We start from the raw sequence: 14692 nt of genomic DNA on the forward strand, positions 1-14692 counted from the left end.
TATCTGCATATTTTTTATATTTGCCAAAGTAAATGTAAAATACTTTTAAATTAGAAACGAGGGAGAACATGTCACATTCAAAAATTCTTAATTTTCATGACATTTCTTATATTTGCCAAAATATTCTTTTTGATGACCCTGAATTTTCAAACTGTTTCTTTTTTTTTTAAAGATTTTATTTATTTATGCATGAGAGACACAGAGAGAGAGAGAGAGGCACAGACACAGGCAGAGGGAGAAAGCAGGCTCCACGCAGGGAGCCCGACATGGGACTCGATCTCGGGTCTCCAGGATCATACCCTACGCCGAACACAGCGCTAAACTGCTGAGCCACCGGGCTGCCCTCAAAATGTCTCAATATAACTTCTGGTTCTAACTAAAATCTCATTTGGAATGCTGTTGAATTCTCTAGGAAATTATGACTTTAACACAATAAATACAAATGATAAGAACTGGCTGATTTAGTCAATCTCTTAAAAAAAAAAAAAAGAAAGAAGAAAAGAAAAAAATCCAATAGAAAATTCCCTATCCTAAATGCCCATTCTAATTATTCATCAAGTAATTAGACTAGTGCCTGACACATAAAAGTACCATGTAGTGTTTCTTAAATTTTCCTTTAAAGAGAACTATAAGTAACTCTGGAAAAGAGCTGAACATTAAATAATTGAATATTAATTCATTCTGGCAAACAAATAAGTTCTCTTTTCATTTTGGACAGGTACATATAAAACAGCAGATATCACACAAGAATTTGGAACAGCTGTTGGCAGGTTTTCAAAAATGTCAGAATTTTTTTTATTGTTGAATCCCATTAAAGTTTTGCCAGGGAGTATATATAGAGTCATGCAACTGTATTAATAATTGCTTGGTCACTTAATATATCTCTTGAGATCTATAAAAGATTTCATGATCTAAATGATGATTTTAATAAGCAGTTGGAAAGGTATTTTAGGTATAAACCAGCAACATGCCAGGCCTTTATCAGTGGCTGAAAGATGTGGAATGCTACATTTTCTGGATAATAAGCTTTATTTTCCACCTATTTTAAGCCATTATATAAAAATTCTACTGCTGGGCAGCCCGGGTGGCTCAGTGGTTTAGCGCTGCCTTCAGCCCAGGGCCTGATTCTTGGGATCCAGGATCAAGTCCCACATCAGGCTCCCTGCATGGAGCCTGCTTCTCCCTCTACCTGTGTCTCTGCCTCTCTCTCCTCTCTTTCTCTCTCTGTCTCTCATGAATAAATAAATAAAATCTTTTAAAAAAATTCTACTGCTTGTCCTCTCATAGCAAGGGGTGGTTCTGAAAGAATTTCATTACAGACAGAGGACAAACATGTTGCTATCTGGGTAAGATACCAGTTTTACAGGAGGCTCACCTAAATGAAGCCAGTGGAACTCAAGCTTCAGTAGAGTGAAATTAAATTCAAAATCTTCAGTGACTTGGGAAATGTACTTCATTTAAGAAGTGTTGTGATGTCAAAGGATTCTATTTCTCATCTAGCTGTTATCAGATTCTGCTGGTAACACTTGGCATTTTGCACTCCATAGAAATGTACACATTATCAATCATAATATTTGCTACATAATTTTTTCTTTTTTTTTCTTTTTTTTAAATTTTTATTTATTATTTATGATAGTCACACAGAGAGAAAGAGAGAGAGGCAGAGACACAGGCAGAGGGAGAAGCAGGCTCCATGCACCGGGAGCCCGACGTGGGATTCGATCCCGGGTCTCCAGGATCACGCCCTGGGCCAAAGGCAGGCGCCAAACCGCTGCGCCACCCAGGGATCCCTAATTTTTTCTTTTTTAAAAGATTTTATTTTGTTTATTTGAGAGAGAGTAAGAGAGAACACAGAGGAAGACAGAGGGAGAAGAAGATTTGCCACTGAGTAGGCAGCTGGATGCAAGGCTCGATCCCAGGACCCTGAGATCATGACCTGAGTTGAAGGCAGATGCTTAACCAACTGAGCCACCCAGGCGTCCCTATATATAATTTTCATCATAACATGCTTATGACTTGGTAGCCATTCCAAGACAAATGGACTGGACACGTAACTGGCCCAACATCCTGCTGTGCTCCAAAAGTAGGCTCTCTTCTGAGGTCACTGCATTGGTCCTGCTACAGCTATCACAATGAATCTTGTGATAACCTGTGGTTTGCTACAAAGTGACCCAAGAGATTATTTGTTCATTCATTTACTCATTCAATAGTTCTTTCTTCTTCTTTTTTTTTTTTTTTAAAGTAGGCTCTATACCCATTGTGGAGCCCAATGCAGGGCTTGAACTCATGACCCTGAGATCTAGACCTGAGCTGAAATCAAGAGTTACACATATAACCAACTGAGCCACCCAGGCACCATAATTCAGTAGTTCATTTTTTTAATTTAAAATTTCTTGAATATCTGCTCTCTACCAGATACTGCATAAAGTGCCATAAATACAATGACAAGGTAGTTCCTGTTTTATAGCACCTCAGAGTTTAACAGTATAGATAAAAATAAAAAACAATAGCTAAAGAAAGACTTATCACAATTGAAGTATGAAAATACTACTATGGGAGCAGGGAATAAACAAGCAGGAAGGGAACCTGGAAAATTCTCAGTTATTGAATACATATTTATTGAGCATATACTATTTGCAAAGCACGAGGTACTGGGAATGCGAAGAGAACAAAACTTTGATAAGCTCTCCAGGAGCTCATATTTATTTACATGGTATATAAATATTTAGTACATAGGGTTCACAACATACATAGTATTTTACACATTTATTATTGACTTATTTACTTAGCAAAATATATAGTCTTTTTAGATCGTGGTTAAGTACCATGGAAAAAAAGAAATCCAAATTAAGTGGATGAGGACATGAGCCGTGAATGTTGCTGTTTCTCACAGGCTGGTCAGAGAAGGCCTTTGATAATAAGGTGACATCTGAGCAGAGGAATGCAAGAAATGAGGATACAAGCCCCACAGATACCTAAGGGAAAGAGTGTTCAGGCTAGGGGAACATTAAGTTGCAAAGGCCTTGGGGGCAGCAGTGTGCTCCATTGATTCTCTGAAGAGCAAGAATGCAGTAGGTTCAGGAAGTGAGCTGAGAGAAGTGATCAGGAACCAGATCTTACTGTGCTTTGTGGGTAAATGTAAGGTCCTACGGTTCTGCTCTGAACACAAAGATAAGCTACCAAAGGGCTCTGAGCAAGAAAGTATAATGAGCTGACTGGAGTTTTAGAAAGAGCACTGCTACAGATGCTGTGGGAAAACAGACAGGAAGCTTTGCAACCATCTGAGAAAGAGAAAATGGGAGCTCTGGTCCTGGCGTATACAACAGAGGAGATGGGAGGTGGTTGGATTTTTAATATATTCTGAAAGTAAAACAAGTGGCATTTCCTGGTATCTTCACAGAAGAGGTTGTATTTAAACAAGGTCTTCAAGGGTGAGTAGATACTCACCAGACAGAAAAGGGGATAAGGGTGCGCTCCACACCCAGGGAATACCAGGCACCGAGGCATGGAAGGATGAAAAGACACAGCAGAGCCAGCATGTAGCAAGAGACTCTGCATGATGGGGAGTCTAAGGTTGAACTCCATTGTTAGGCAATGGATAGAGATGAGACCAGAGAGGTAGTCTGGAGTCATATGGTCAGTGGCATTAGAGGACATGTTGAGGAGGGTGTACTCTACCTTACAGGTAAGAGAACTGAGCAAAATTTAAGAAGCAAGGAGTGACAAGTCAAACATATTGATGGGAACACAATATTAATGCCACTGGAGAGGGCACAAGGAACCACACAGGAGAATAAGAAATCTGTGTTGGTGTAAAATAAATGATATCTGAGGGCCTGATCAAGGACTGTGTTGGTGGAACTGGAAAAGAAGAAACACCTTGAAGGATTATAAAGAGGTAGCCCTGCCAGGGCCCAGCACCTGAACAAGGGATTGAAGCAATGGGTGGAAGGTGAGGACAGCAAGATTTATGATTTAGTGAACAGGACAAAGTGGGGGTTGTTGCCTTTAGAGAAGAGAATGAACAGCAGAATCCTGGTAAAAATGGATCCTTACCAAAATGTAAATCATTGCTTGTCACTTTTGTGGCTCCAAACCCTCTCACAGCTTCTCATGTCATTCAGAATCACAGCCAACATTTTCAGCACAGATGGCAAGTTCCCATATCATCGGGCCATGGCTTTCTGCTCTCATCCCTTCTGTTCTCAACTCTCACTTCACACCAGGTATGCTGGCCTCAGGGGCTCCTCCTCAAATATACCTCAGGGACTCCACTATTCCCTGTGTCCAGAACATTCTTCCCACAAGCATCTGGCTTGGTCCTACACCTCCGTAAGGTCTTTGTTTAAATGTCACTTGGAGAGAGCCTTATACAACCACCCTAATTTGCAATCTCCCACCCTACAGACCTTACAGTGCCCTCTTACTTTATCCCCCTACCCGTTTTCCCTTCCAACATTCATTTTTTGGTTTTCTTTTTCTTTCTGCTCCTTCCTCTACCCCTGCCTCATAAGAAATAAACTCAAAGAAGGAGGAACCTTCTGAGGGCTTTTACAACTTCATCTCTAATGCCTAAAACATTACCTGCACAGGGCAGGAGAGCTAAACACAGGTGTTCACTGCAGTCAGTAATGAATGAATATGGATCATGTTGTGTTAGATGCCCCTGAAAGACTTTTAGGCAGAGCCACCCAACAGGTAGTTGGAATTGGTAGCACTGGAGGTCACAGGGGAAAGCAGGGTTTGAAAGAGATGTGTGGGATTGTGGGGATGAAAGCAGAGCAATCCTAGAAGCACCAAAGAGATATAGTAGGATGATACTCAGAGTCAGATCTTGGAGTCAGACAGCCTGGACTCAAATCTGGGTCTTGACACTTCTTGCTTATTATAAGCCTTGAACAAAAATTTAAACCCTTCTGTGCTTCCCATTTTCTCATCTCTAAAATGGGATTAAAAAAAATCTGCCTCAGAGGATGTAAATGAGCAAGATGTAAGATAAGTGGTAAGATATAAATGAGCAAATACATGTAAAGCATGGAGAAGAGCAAGCAGTGCTAAAACCCAGTGCGTGGAAAGTACAGTAACTGTAAGCAAGGGGCCATATACTTAGGAGAGAGGCATTTTCTCGGGATAGGAGAGAGAGCATTTGTGTATCTGGAAGCCAGGATTTGTTTTTGGACTATCTAGTTCTTCATCTCTTTGTGCTCTGTGGTAAACCTACAGAAGTTTTCTCCAATTTCTACCTCGGGTTTGTTGTTGCTTTGTTTCTTTTCTCTACGGTCTTATCAGAAAAAAACAAAAAAATGTCTCTGAAGGTGTTTTGAGTCTGAGCATGGTATTCTGGGAGGCATACAGCGTGGCAGAAAGAGCACGGGACTTTGGAGTCAGGTAAATGTGGGCTTGAACTCCACCTCTGCCGCTCAGATACAGAGCTTAGTCTGGATCTAAAGAGAAATTTCTAGAAGAGGAAGATATACTACCTACCTTGAACCCTGAAGCCTGAAGAAGAGCAGTTGCTAGCTGAACGCACATTTGTGGCACAAATGCACAAGGGAGTTGTGAGGACTGAATGTAAGAACCACACCGTGAGGGTCAACACACATACCCAACAGGGAAGCTGCAAAAAGTCTTGCTTTTGTGACTGGCAGCTGGACTGGCATTCCTGTGGCCACGGCCTATTTAAAGGGACCCGATGTCAACTCTAAACTTTCTATTTATTCATGTCATTAAAAAAGTAATTTCACTCTGTCTTTTAAGAGAATAGATTTCCTTTACTAAGGGTCTGTTGAAGCACTAACCCTTATTATAAGGTGTACTTAAAGTGATTAGATATTGGTATCAGGCTTGTTGTAGGTCTTGGAAAGATAAAAGAGCAGCCTTGATAGTTGTTGTTTGCCTTTGAGTTTCCTTTTATCCCCCGGTGTAGGGCTGGCTCTGAGCACAGCTGCTGATAACCTTTGTGTTTAATTCTTCATGTACTATTACTACTACTTGCACCATACCGAAGCCGTAAGACTCAGTAGCTGCTTTAAAAGAGTGTATGCAATCATGTACCAGATGGTTTCCATCTATGAAAACAGCAATAAGGATTTAAGAACTGATTGCATTTTGTAGGTTTGTTTTAAGGATCCTTTCAATAATTTTTATTTCTGATTATCAAAGAATACATGTTCATTTAAGACAACCTAGAAAACTAGAAAAGCTCAAAAGAGAATACCTTACCACACTGGCACATAACATTTCTGTATAAATGCTGCAAACATTTCCCAATGCCATCTTCTGGAGGAGGAGTGTATATGTATAAAAATAAAATTAAAAGCATATTAAACATTATCATATAACCTGCTTTTTAAAATTAACTAATATATGCATTAATTCACTCATCCATCCAAGCAAATTAATTAAATACCTACTAGGTGCCAGACACTGTACAAAGTACAGGGGATGAGGGAGACAAGCATAAAAATAAAATCACTGAGATAATATAGGTACATATAAAGTACTATGATGCACACAAGAGGGAGCAGAGACAAGCCTCTATGCTGTAGAGGTGTCAGGGAACATCCTACAAGAGATGACACGTTACTAACAGGTAATAGAAGTTCACCAAGGAAGGGAGGAGGCAGGGCAGCAGAAGATGTAGCAAGAAGGCCCACACATGAGACTGCCGGGCTAGTCTGAGGCCCTGCCAAAGTCTAGTGTAGGTAACAAGATGAAAGAGTTGGGGAGATAAGGCTAGAAATGCAAGAGCCAGGCAAAAAGCAGCCACTGCTGTGTTTGAAGCAGGGGGTTGACATGCTCAGATTTGTGTCTTGGTTAGAATATGTGCTATAGCTCTAAGGGTTAAGAAAGAAGGACAAAGAGGAAAAACTACAGCAATCCATAAAAGGACTGATCCAGTGAAAGACACTAAAGATCTAATGAGAATGGAGATGACAGATAACGTCCTGGAATGGACAGTGAACTGGAAGTCAAGAGACCTGGATTCCAGATGAGTAAACATCTTTCCTGTCTCCATTCTGCAGTTACTGAGAACTAGCCATATGCAAGTGCATGTCAGGTGTTAGAGAAACAAAGATGAGGGGGCCCAATTCTTATCCCCAAGAGCTTACATTCTAGTAGGAAAGAGTAGGTGAACATGTACTATTAGGGGCTGCCCAACATGCCTTCTTCTCTTTCTCTGGAAATAGGACTCCAATTTTCCTATGGAAAACCATCCATCTCTGACTCATAGTCTATGCAGTTTGAGTGGAAATGGTGAAAATAGTCATATTTGAACCCAACTCCACAAGTAGGTGCATGAACGAGGCTCGGCAAATAGGAGCATCTCACTACCCCCAACACAATGATTGGTTCAAGAATGGGTACAGAACTCTAACTGGACCAACAGGATCACTCCCAGGGAAATCAGAAGATGGAACCAGAAAAAAAGAAATGGCTATCTTCTTCTAAGATCCCATGCGCTTAAGACCACATACCTAGGCTGAAAGAGTCCACCTACGCATGCTAGCAGGTAGAGCCCATCGAGCATAAAATCACACAGAGAGCCAAACCATAACACAGAGAAAAGTAGTGATCAGATGATACCTTTTGAGGAGCTGGATTCAGGCCATGTACTCCTAGACATCTAAATTAAGAAAGTCAATAAATTCCCTTTTGCTACAATGAGTTTGGGTTTTTATCACTTGTATTTGAAAGAATACTGACTACTTCAGCAATACTATGTAATAATCACAACAGAGGTATTTATAAGGTACAAGGAGCACAGAACAAAGTGCAGTCAAGTCTACCTTTAGGTAAAGTAAGTCAAGGAGGTGATGTTTAAGTGAAGTCTTGAAGAATTAGCCACCTGGCAACAAGGTAAGAGGCCAAAAGATATTCTATGCAGAAGAAACACAATGAGCAGAGGCAAGGAAGTAGAAGAAAGCATGGAATGTTTGAGGAAGAAAAAAGCAGTCCACTGTGCTAAAGCAGAAACAGATCATGAAAGAACTGGTATGTTCTGTGGGTGATGAGGAGTCACTGGATGACCAAATCAGACCATTTCACTTCTCATTTAACCTCTCCAGACCACAGGTGCTTCTTAGATCAGAGCAAATCAACACAAATTGATAAAAATATTAAAAACTTACCTGCTGATAGAATTCATCATCCTTGGGGGTCAGATAAGGAAGCCAAGTATCTTCAAGCTCTTCAAGAAGTCTCAATTTCTGTTTAGAAATAATAATGATTATAGGTGACTGAATATAAAGCAAGTAGAATATAAAACAACCCCTTATTTTTCCAATAATATCAAGAATAACTTAGCCAACCTGAATGCATAAAAGCTTTTAGGGACAGAAATTAGCCAAACACCTATTATAAAATATATTAATTTAATTACATATATTTAAATTACACATTGTATGAAGCATTCATTTGGAAATAATGACTTTATTCACTCTCATATTCCATGAAACAATTTGATTCACCAATCTTGACACGTTTCTTTAACACCAGGGTCTTTCTCATCACTGGAATCACCTTTTAGACATCTTCTACAGTTTTCCAGAGCAAACCTTCCTGTCTATAAAATCTGCCGGAGACATAGCAGTTTCTGAATCCTTCTAAGACAATAACACTGGAAAAACCAAATCAAACCACAGTATCCATTTACAGAATGTCATGATATTTGGAAGATTGATTCATCCTATAAATATTTATTTGATATCATACCCACATATGTATTCCTTTTTAAATAATTTTTAAATTACTTACATCTCTAGAATAATCACTAATTCTGTGTTAAGCATCTTTGTTTCTTTTCTTTTCTAATTTTATGAAGAAAAACGTTTTTAAGCATACACAGCAAGAACTGTCTGAGGCCATTCCTGTGTCTTCCCAAATAATAACATACTATTCAAAGTAATCAGGTGAGGACCTCAAATTATAAAGTACTTTATAAAGAACTGAATACATATAAGGTGACGCTCTCCTTCTAAGGGATTTTTTTCAAAGAATACCTATGTAATCTACAAACATGTGTCTGTGTGTGTGTGAGCCCACATGGCATATAAATAGCATTATGTGTGTGTATATATAGACACACATTTCGCATAGGAATTACCTATAACTACAGAAAATTTCTCGAAAAAAAAAGGAAGAGGTAGAAACAATTGATTTTTAAGTAAACTGCAATAAAATGCATATTCAGGCTGTTATCAGCACCTTTATAAGAACTAGAAAATGGTATGCTGCACTGTGGGTCATTGCAGTCTTATTCCACACGCGTGGCTTGGGAAACACAAACTGGAATTTAGCCCCCACCTGCTTCAATGGACACTGTCTTTATGCAGAGAACAACCTGCTCAACCAGACATGGGGACCCTATCACCCTCACTTGTCCGAGAAAAGCAGCCTTTTCTCAAAGACCCACCACAGAGTAGTCCAGAGGAAAAAAACCTTTGGCCAGAACTTAAATCTCTCTGTATCTTTTTGCATATTATCCAAGGTAAATAAAGAAAAAAGAAATAGAAATACAGTAACCAGTTGATCTAAGAGAGGCAAAACCCTAAATTTTACTCATACAAAATTCTGGTCTATTTCTTTAATGAAAGCTTTCTGCTTGGACTCTAGGTATTTTCTCATCTAAAACGATTAAGACTGGGACACCTGGACGGCTCAGCGGTTGAGCGTCTGCCTTCGGCCCAGGGCTTGATCCTGGAGTCCAGGAGGGAGTCCCACATCGGGCTCCCTGCAGGGAGCCTGTTTCTCCCTCTGCCTAGGTCTCTGCCTCTCTCTCTCTCTCTCTCTTTGTGTCTCTCATGAATAAATATATAAGATCTTTTTTTTTATTGGAGTTCAATTTGCCAACATATATAAAATCTTAAAAATAGAAAAAAACACATGATAAGACTGTCTTATTAGTTAAACTATTAATAGCTTTCCTTTATGAAGAATCTATAATACTAAAACGAACTATTAGTTTAGACAAATCATTGGTTAAGTGGCTCATGTGTTTTCAACATTGGCCATTATGTGGGAGCATAGAAAGAACTAATGATATTTCCATTCATATACTTACACATTTATGTACTTCATCACAAATTTAATCAAAATCTATACCTCAATTGTCACTTCAACCTCAAGAAAGCCCACATTTTCCTATGAATCTTTTGCCAGTCCTTTTTATAGACAGAATACTTAAATGCTGGGAAAAAATTAAACACATTGTTAAAATTCTTGATTAACTCAAGCACAAATGATATCTCAACATTGATATGACTCTACCCTATAATAATAAATAAATACCACCTTAATATCTCTTCAGAAATCTTAAAATAAATAAATAAATAAATAGATAGATAAATAAATAAATAAATAGATATCACCTTAAGATCTCTTCAGGCAAGTCTATAAGGCTAATCTGTATATATGAAGGAACACAAATGTACACCTCTAAGAAATTAAATATTCTACCTTAATGAGATTAGATCAACAAGCATCAATGGAGGCTGAATTTCTATTTATAATTAATACTTTAGCTACATCATTTTAAAAACAACCATTTTCCAGCTCAACTGAAGTCCTGTGTATCAGGTATAAAACATTAGAATTTGAAAAGCTGTATCAAAAGGCTTAAATTCCACAGGAATGTTCCTACTACAGAGCAAGGAGAATATAAATGTTCTCCTTCCACTGGAAATTTTAATCTGATACTGTAAGCATCATTATATCTACATGACAGGAGAGAATGCAGATCCAGAAATCACTCCACTTAAGACCACACATATGTAATCTGTTCTGTGTATCAACATTCACAGCCTACAATTTTACCAATTAACTAATGAGATCAATTATAATCAATAATATTTATGAACTTAAAAAGAACTTTTGGTCATCCCCACCTTGGTGAAATCAATCAGGAATTAATATTAGATTAAATTGGTAGTTCATGAACTTCACATATTTCTTAAAAATTAAGATTGCTTTATAAAAAGACAAAGTCCCTCTAGAAAGCATGACTATAGAGAAAAAGTCCTCTTATACTCAAGAATGCAAATTAGTACAATACTGATAGACAGCAACTGACAATCCTATCAAAATTTATTTTTTTTAGATTTATTTATTTATTTTATGATAGACATAGAGAGAAAAAGAGGCAGAGACACAGGAGGAGGGAGAAGCAGGCTCCATGTCGGGAGCCGGACACGGGACTCGATCCTGGGACTCCAGGATCGTGCCCTGGGCCAAAGGAAGAGGGCCATAGGAGGGCCTGGGCCCTCCTATCAAAATTTAAATGCATTTGCCCATTGACTCAGAAATACTACTTCTAAGGATTTTTTTCTATGGATATACTTTACTTGCACCACGTTCAGAAGAACATACATGCAAGTTTACCCACTGGATCACTATCTGTAGAACAAAAACTTGGAAACATACTAAAACTACTTATTTGTACACTTTAAAAGAATGAGTATATTGGTATGTAAATTTCATCTCAACTAAACGAAGAGATCAGAAACAACACAAGTGTTTCCACACAGAGAACAGTTAAATAAACTATGGTACATCCACACAATGAGATACAATGCAACAGCAAACAAGAATGAGGAAGCTTCCCTGTTAGTGAAATAAAAAGTTCGCCAAAATATCTCAGGAAGTAAAAGGCAAGGACAAAATATCTGCTCATATGTGCATCCAGAACACATAAAAGATATGTGACAAATTACTGACATGGTTGCCTGCAGGCAGAGGTAGGAAAAAACTAGACGGGGACATAGGTGAAACAAGACTATTCAAAATATCCTAGGTATATTGTTTTGATTCTAGAAGCATGTAAACATACTGCCAATTCAACACATTACCTATTACTAACTCAAACATATTATCTACTAATTCTCAATGTAAAATTCAGTATAAAAATGCAGATGCCATGATATTTTACTTTGTTTTAGAAAATGTATGTTTTTGTGATATACAATAAAGTATTTGGGGGGAAACTATCATAGACCAGTACACTAAAGAATGTAGGGGGGTAAAAAACCAGAGCTCTGACAATTTCTTTGTGTCAAATGCCAAGTAGTCGGTAAACACACAAACATTAAAATGCACTCCTGAGTGGGGGTAGAAGGTGCTCGTGTTTGACTGTCAGATCTGGCTAACTGAGGCTCCTTGGCCTGATGTACAGATAAATCCACACAGCTGGGCCCTACCGCACACCAGTCAGCTCGCACACTTCTTTGCTGTCACACCGGTGTCAAATACATCAAGCTGCTCACAAATGCTGCACAAAAGCCAGAGAGCCCAAGACCCAAGCTCTCCCACCTGGTAGAAGGAGCACATGAAGGCCCTTCCATGAGGACTATGCCCCATTTCCAGAGCTCTATCAAGGAAACAAAACACATACCTTAATGCCACTCAAAACCACAAAGGTTGAAGCTAGAGGTAGAACTTTCACCCTGAGCCTCTTGACTCACTGTGAAAAGTTAAGCTATATCTGAGCTTGCAAATCTCATCAAAGAGAGACATGGTTTGCGAATACAGTAATTACATAAAAAGATTAACCGGATTATGACTCATAATATGCAGAGGTAGCTCACCTACAAATAAAGTATATTTTCTTCAGTCTCATCAGATTACATTGCTAACTACTCTTATCCTTTATCCATTTTTCATTTTTAACATAATTTTTAACCTATGAATCATATTTTGTCAGGTTCGATAAAAATCTAATTTTGTTCTCAGATACTTTTCAAGATGCAGTCCCAAGCAACAGCTTATGAATATTTAGTGTAAAAACAATCACCTGATCTTTGGAGGATTTCAAGCAATAAGTGGAAAAATTGACCTAGTCCTTAAGCAGGACATTGAGTGAGTATGTAAAACCTCCCTGAGGAGGATACATCAAACTAACGCCACAAAGACGAGTAAAAACTAGCTAAGCCAAAAGTAGTATAAATAAATATTTCATATACCCATATGCCATATTTACTTTTAATGAAAGGAAAAACAACGTACTTTAACCACTTTAAGAAACTTAGTATTCACTTTCCCCTGCTCGCTGAAAATAATGGCATGGCGAAAATAAAGAGAATTTGGAGGAAAGAGTAGAATTTGAGTCTAGACTCATCACTTCCCATATGTGGTACACCCAAATCGACCTCTCTGGATTTCAGAGTACTCATCTGTAAAAGACTGTTTCATAGAGTCTCACGAAGATGAAATAAAATCAGTTACAGTTTACTCATCTCTAAAACACTGTCATGTTTTGTGTGTTATTAGAATGAAATAAAATCAGTTACATATATTAGTGCATTTTACAAATAATAACCTATACAGATATTAAGGAAATGGCATTCAAATAGAGGATGGGGTCTATATAACAAAGCATGAGCTAAGAAGCCAAAAGTTAGTTCTATTATCAGTCCCATCCATCTAGATATACAATTTGGAACTAGTCTCTTATCTCCATGTGACGTGTAATGAGTAACACATATAGAAATCTAAGAATAGTACCCTAGCACATAAAAAACCCTCAATATACTATAGCAACCACTTATTATTTTCTCCCTTATTCTGGGAAATTAGTTTTATTTACTAGTTATGAATTATCTATAAAAGAATCTATGCATAACCCACCAAATTATACTTTATGCCATAAATTAATGCTACATGAGAAATTCAGATATTAATTTACTTGGGTGAACTACAGCAGAAACATATAAAAGCTCTCCATAAAATTTTATATATAAAAAATGCCTCAATTAGTTACACTGATAAAAATAAAAATTATTGTAAAATTTTAGAACAGACGAAGAAACAAAAACGCATCCAGTGATACAAGGTGACCAGCAAGAGATTATGTAGCTGGTCATGGGAAAATCTCAACTCATATTCTCATTTCCCAAGTACAAGGTCATTTCCACTATACTCCACCACTCCAACGAAGAGGCAACAGAAATTTTATCTTTTAACAACTGTTCAATTTTTACCTTAAAAAGTAAATATAAATACAAAAATCTTAAATGATTTTAATTAAAAGCAATCCTATTTTTTAAATTTAACACATACGCTTATACCACTAATTCTGGACACCCAAGTCTTGGCTGCTTTGGTAGCTCTACAATGCTTTCAAGAAATTCTTTTAAGAAATTTACTTCACGGGGCAGCCCCGGTGGCGCAGCGGTTTAGCGCCGCCTGCAGCCCAGGGTGTGATCCTGGAGACAGGGGATCGAGTCCCACATCAGGCTTCCTGCATGGAGCCTGTTTCTCCCTCTGCCTGTGTCTCTGCCTCTCTCTCGCTCTCTCTGAATGAATGAATAAATCTTTTTAAAAAAAAAATTTACTTCACATTTCTTACTGTATCCAATAATGGGAAACTACACTGTTGCAGACAACAAATTCAGCCAGAGTAAAAAAAAATCTCATAATCCACAAAACATCAGGAAAAATTCTCAGTTTTTTACCTCAGTAGTAACACAAAAGTAGCCCTAGATTGTTGCTCCACTCTTTCCTAGAAATCTTAAACCAACACTAAAAGGATTAGGGGAGTCTGGGTGGCTCAGTAAATTAAGCATCTGCCTTTGGCTCGGGTCATGATTCCAGGGTCCTGGGATCAAGCTCCTCATCAGTCTAGCTGCTTCTCCCTCTGCCCCTCCCCCTGCTTATGCTCTCGCTCTCTCTCTCTCATTCTCTCTCAAATAAATAAAAT

General features: G+C 38.2%; 1 protein-coding gene across 10 annotated transcripts in view; it reads right to left on the minus strand.

Moving 5' to 3' along the window:
* Nucleotides 1–14692, minus strand: part of FTO (FTO alpha-ketoglutarate dependent dioxygenase) — a 428434-nt gene that overhangs the window by 311998 nt on the left and 101744 nt on the right. For all 10 annotated transcript variants that reach the window (XR_012031486.1, XR_012031485.1, XM_072827050.1 and 7 more), the window contains exon 2: nt 8133–8210. Coding sequence is in view for 8 of the 10 variants with exons in the window: in XM_072827050.1 (XP_072683151.1) it covers nt 8133–8210 (78 nt within the window). In the remaining 2 variants the exon portion in view is untranslated. The remainder of the gene's footprint in view (nt 1–8132; nt 8211–14692) is intronic.

Source organism: Canis lupus, chromosome 5, assembly GCF_048164855.1.
Source record: "Canis lupus baileyi chromosome 5, mCanLup2.hap1, whole genome shotgun sequence".
Lineage (NCBI taxonomy): Eukaryota > Metazoa > Chordata > Mammalia > Carnivora > Canidae > Canis > Canis lupus.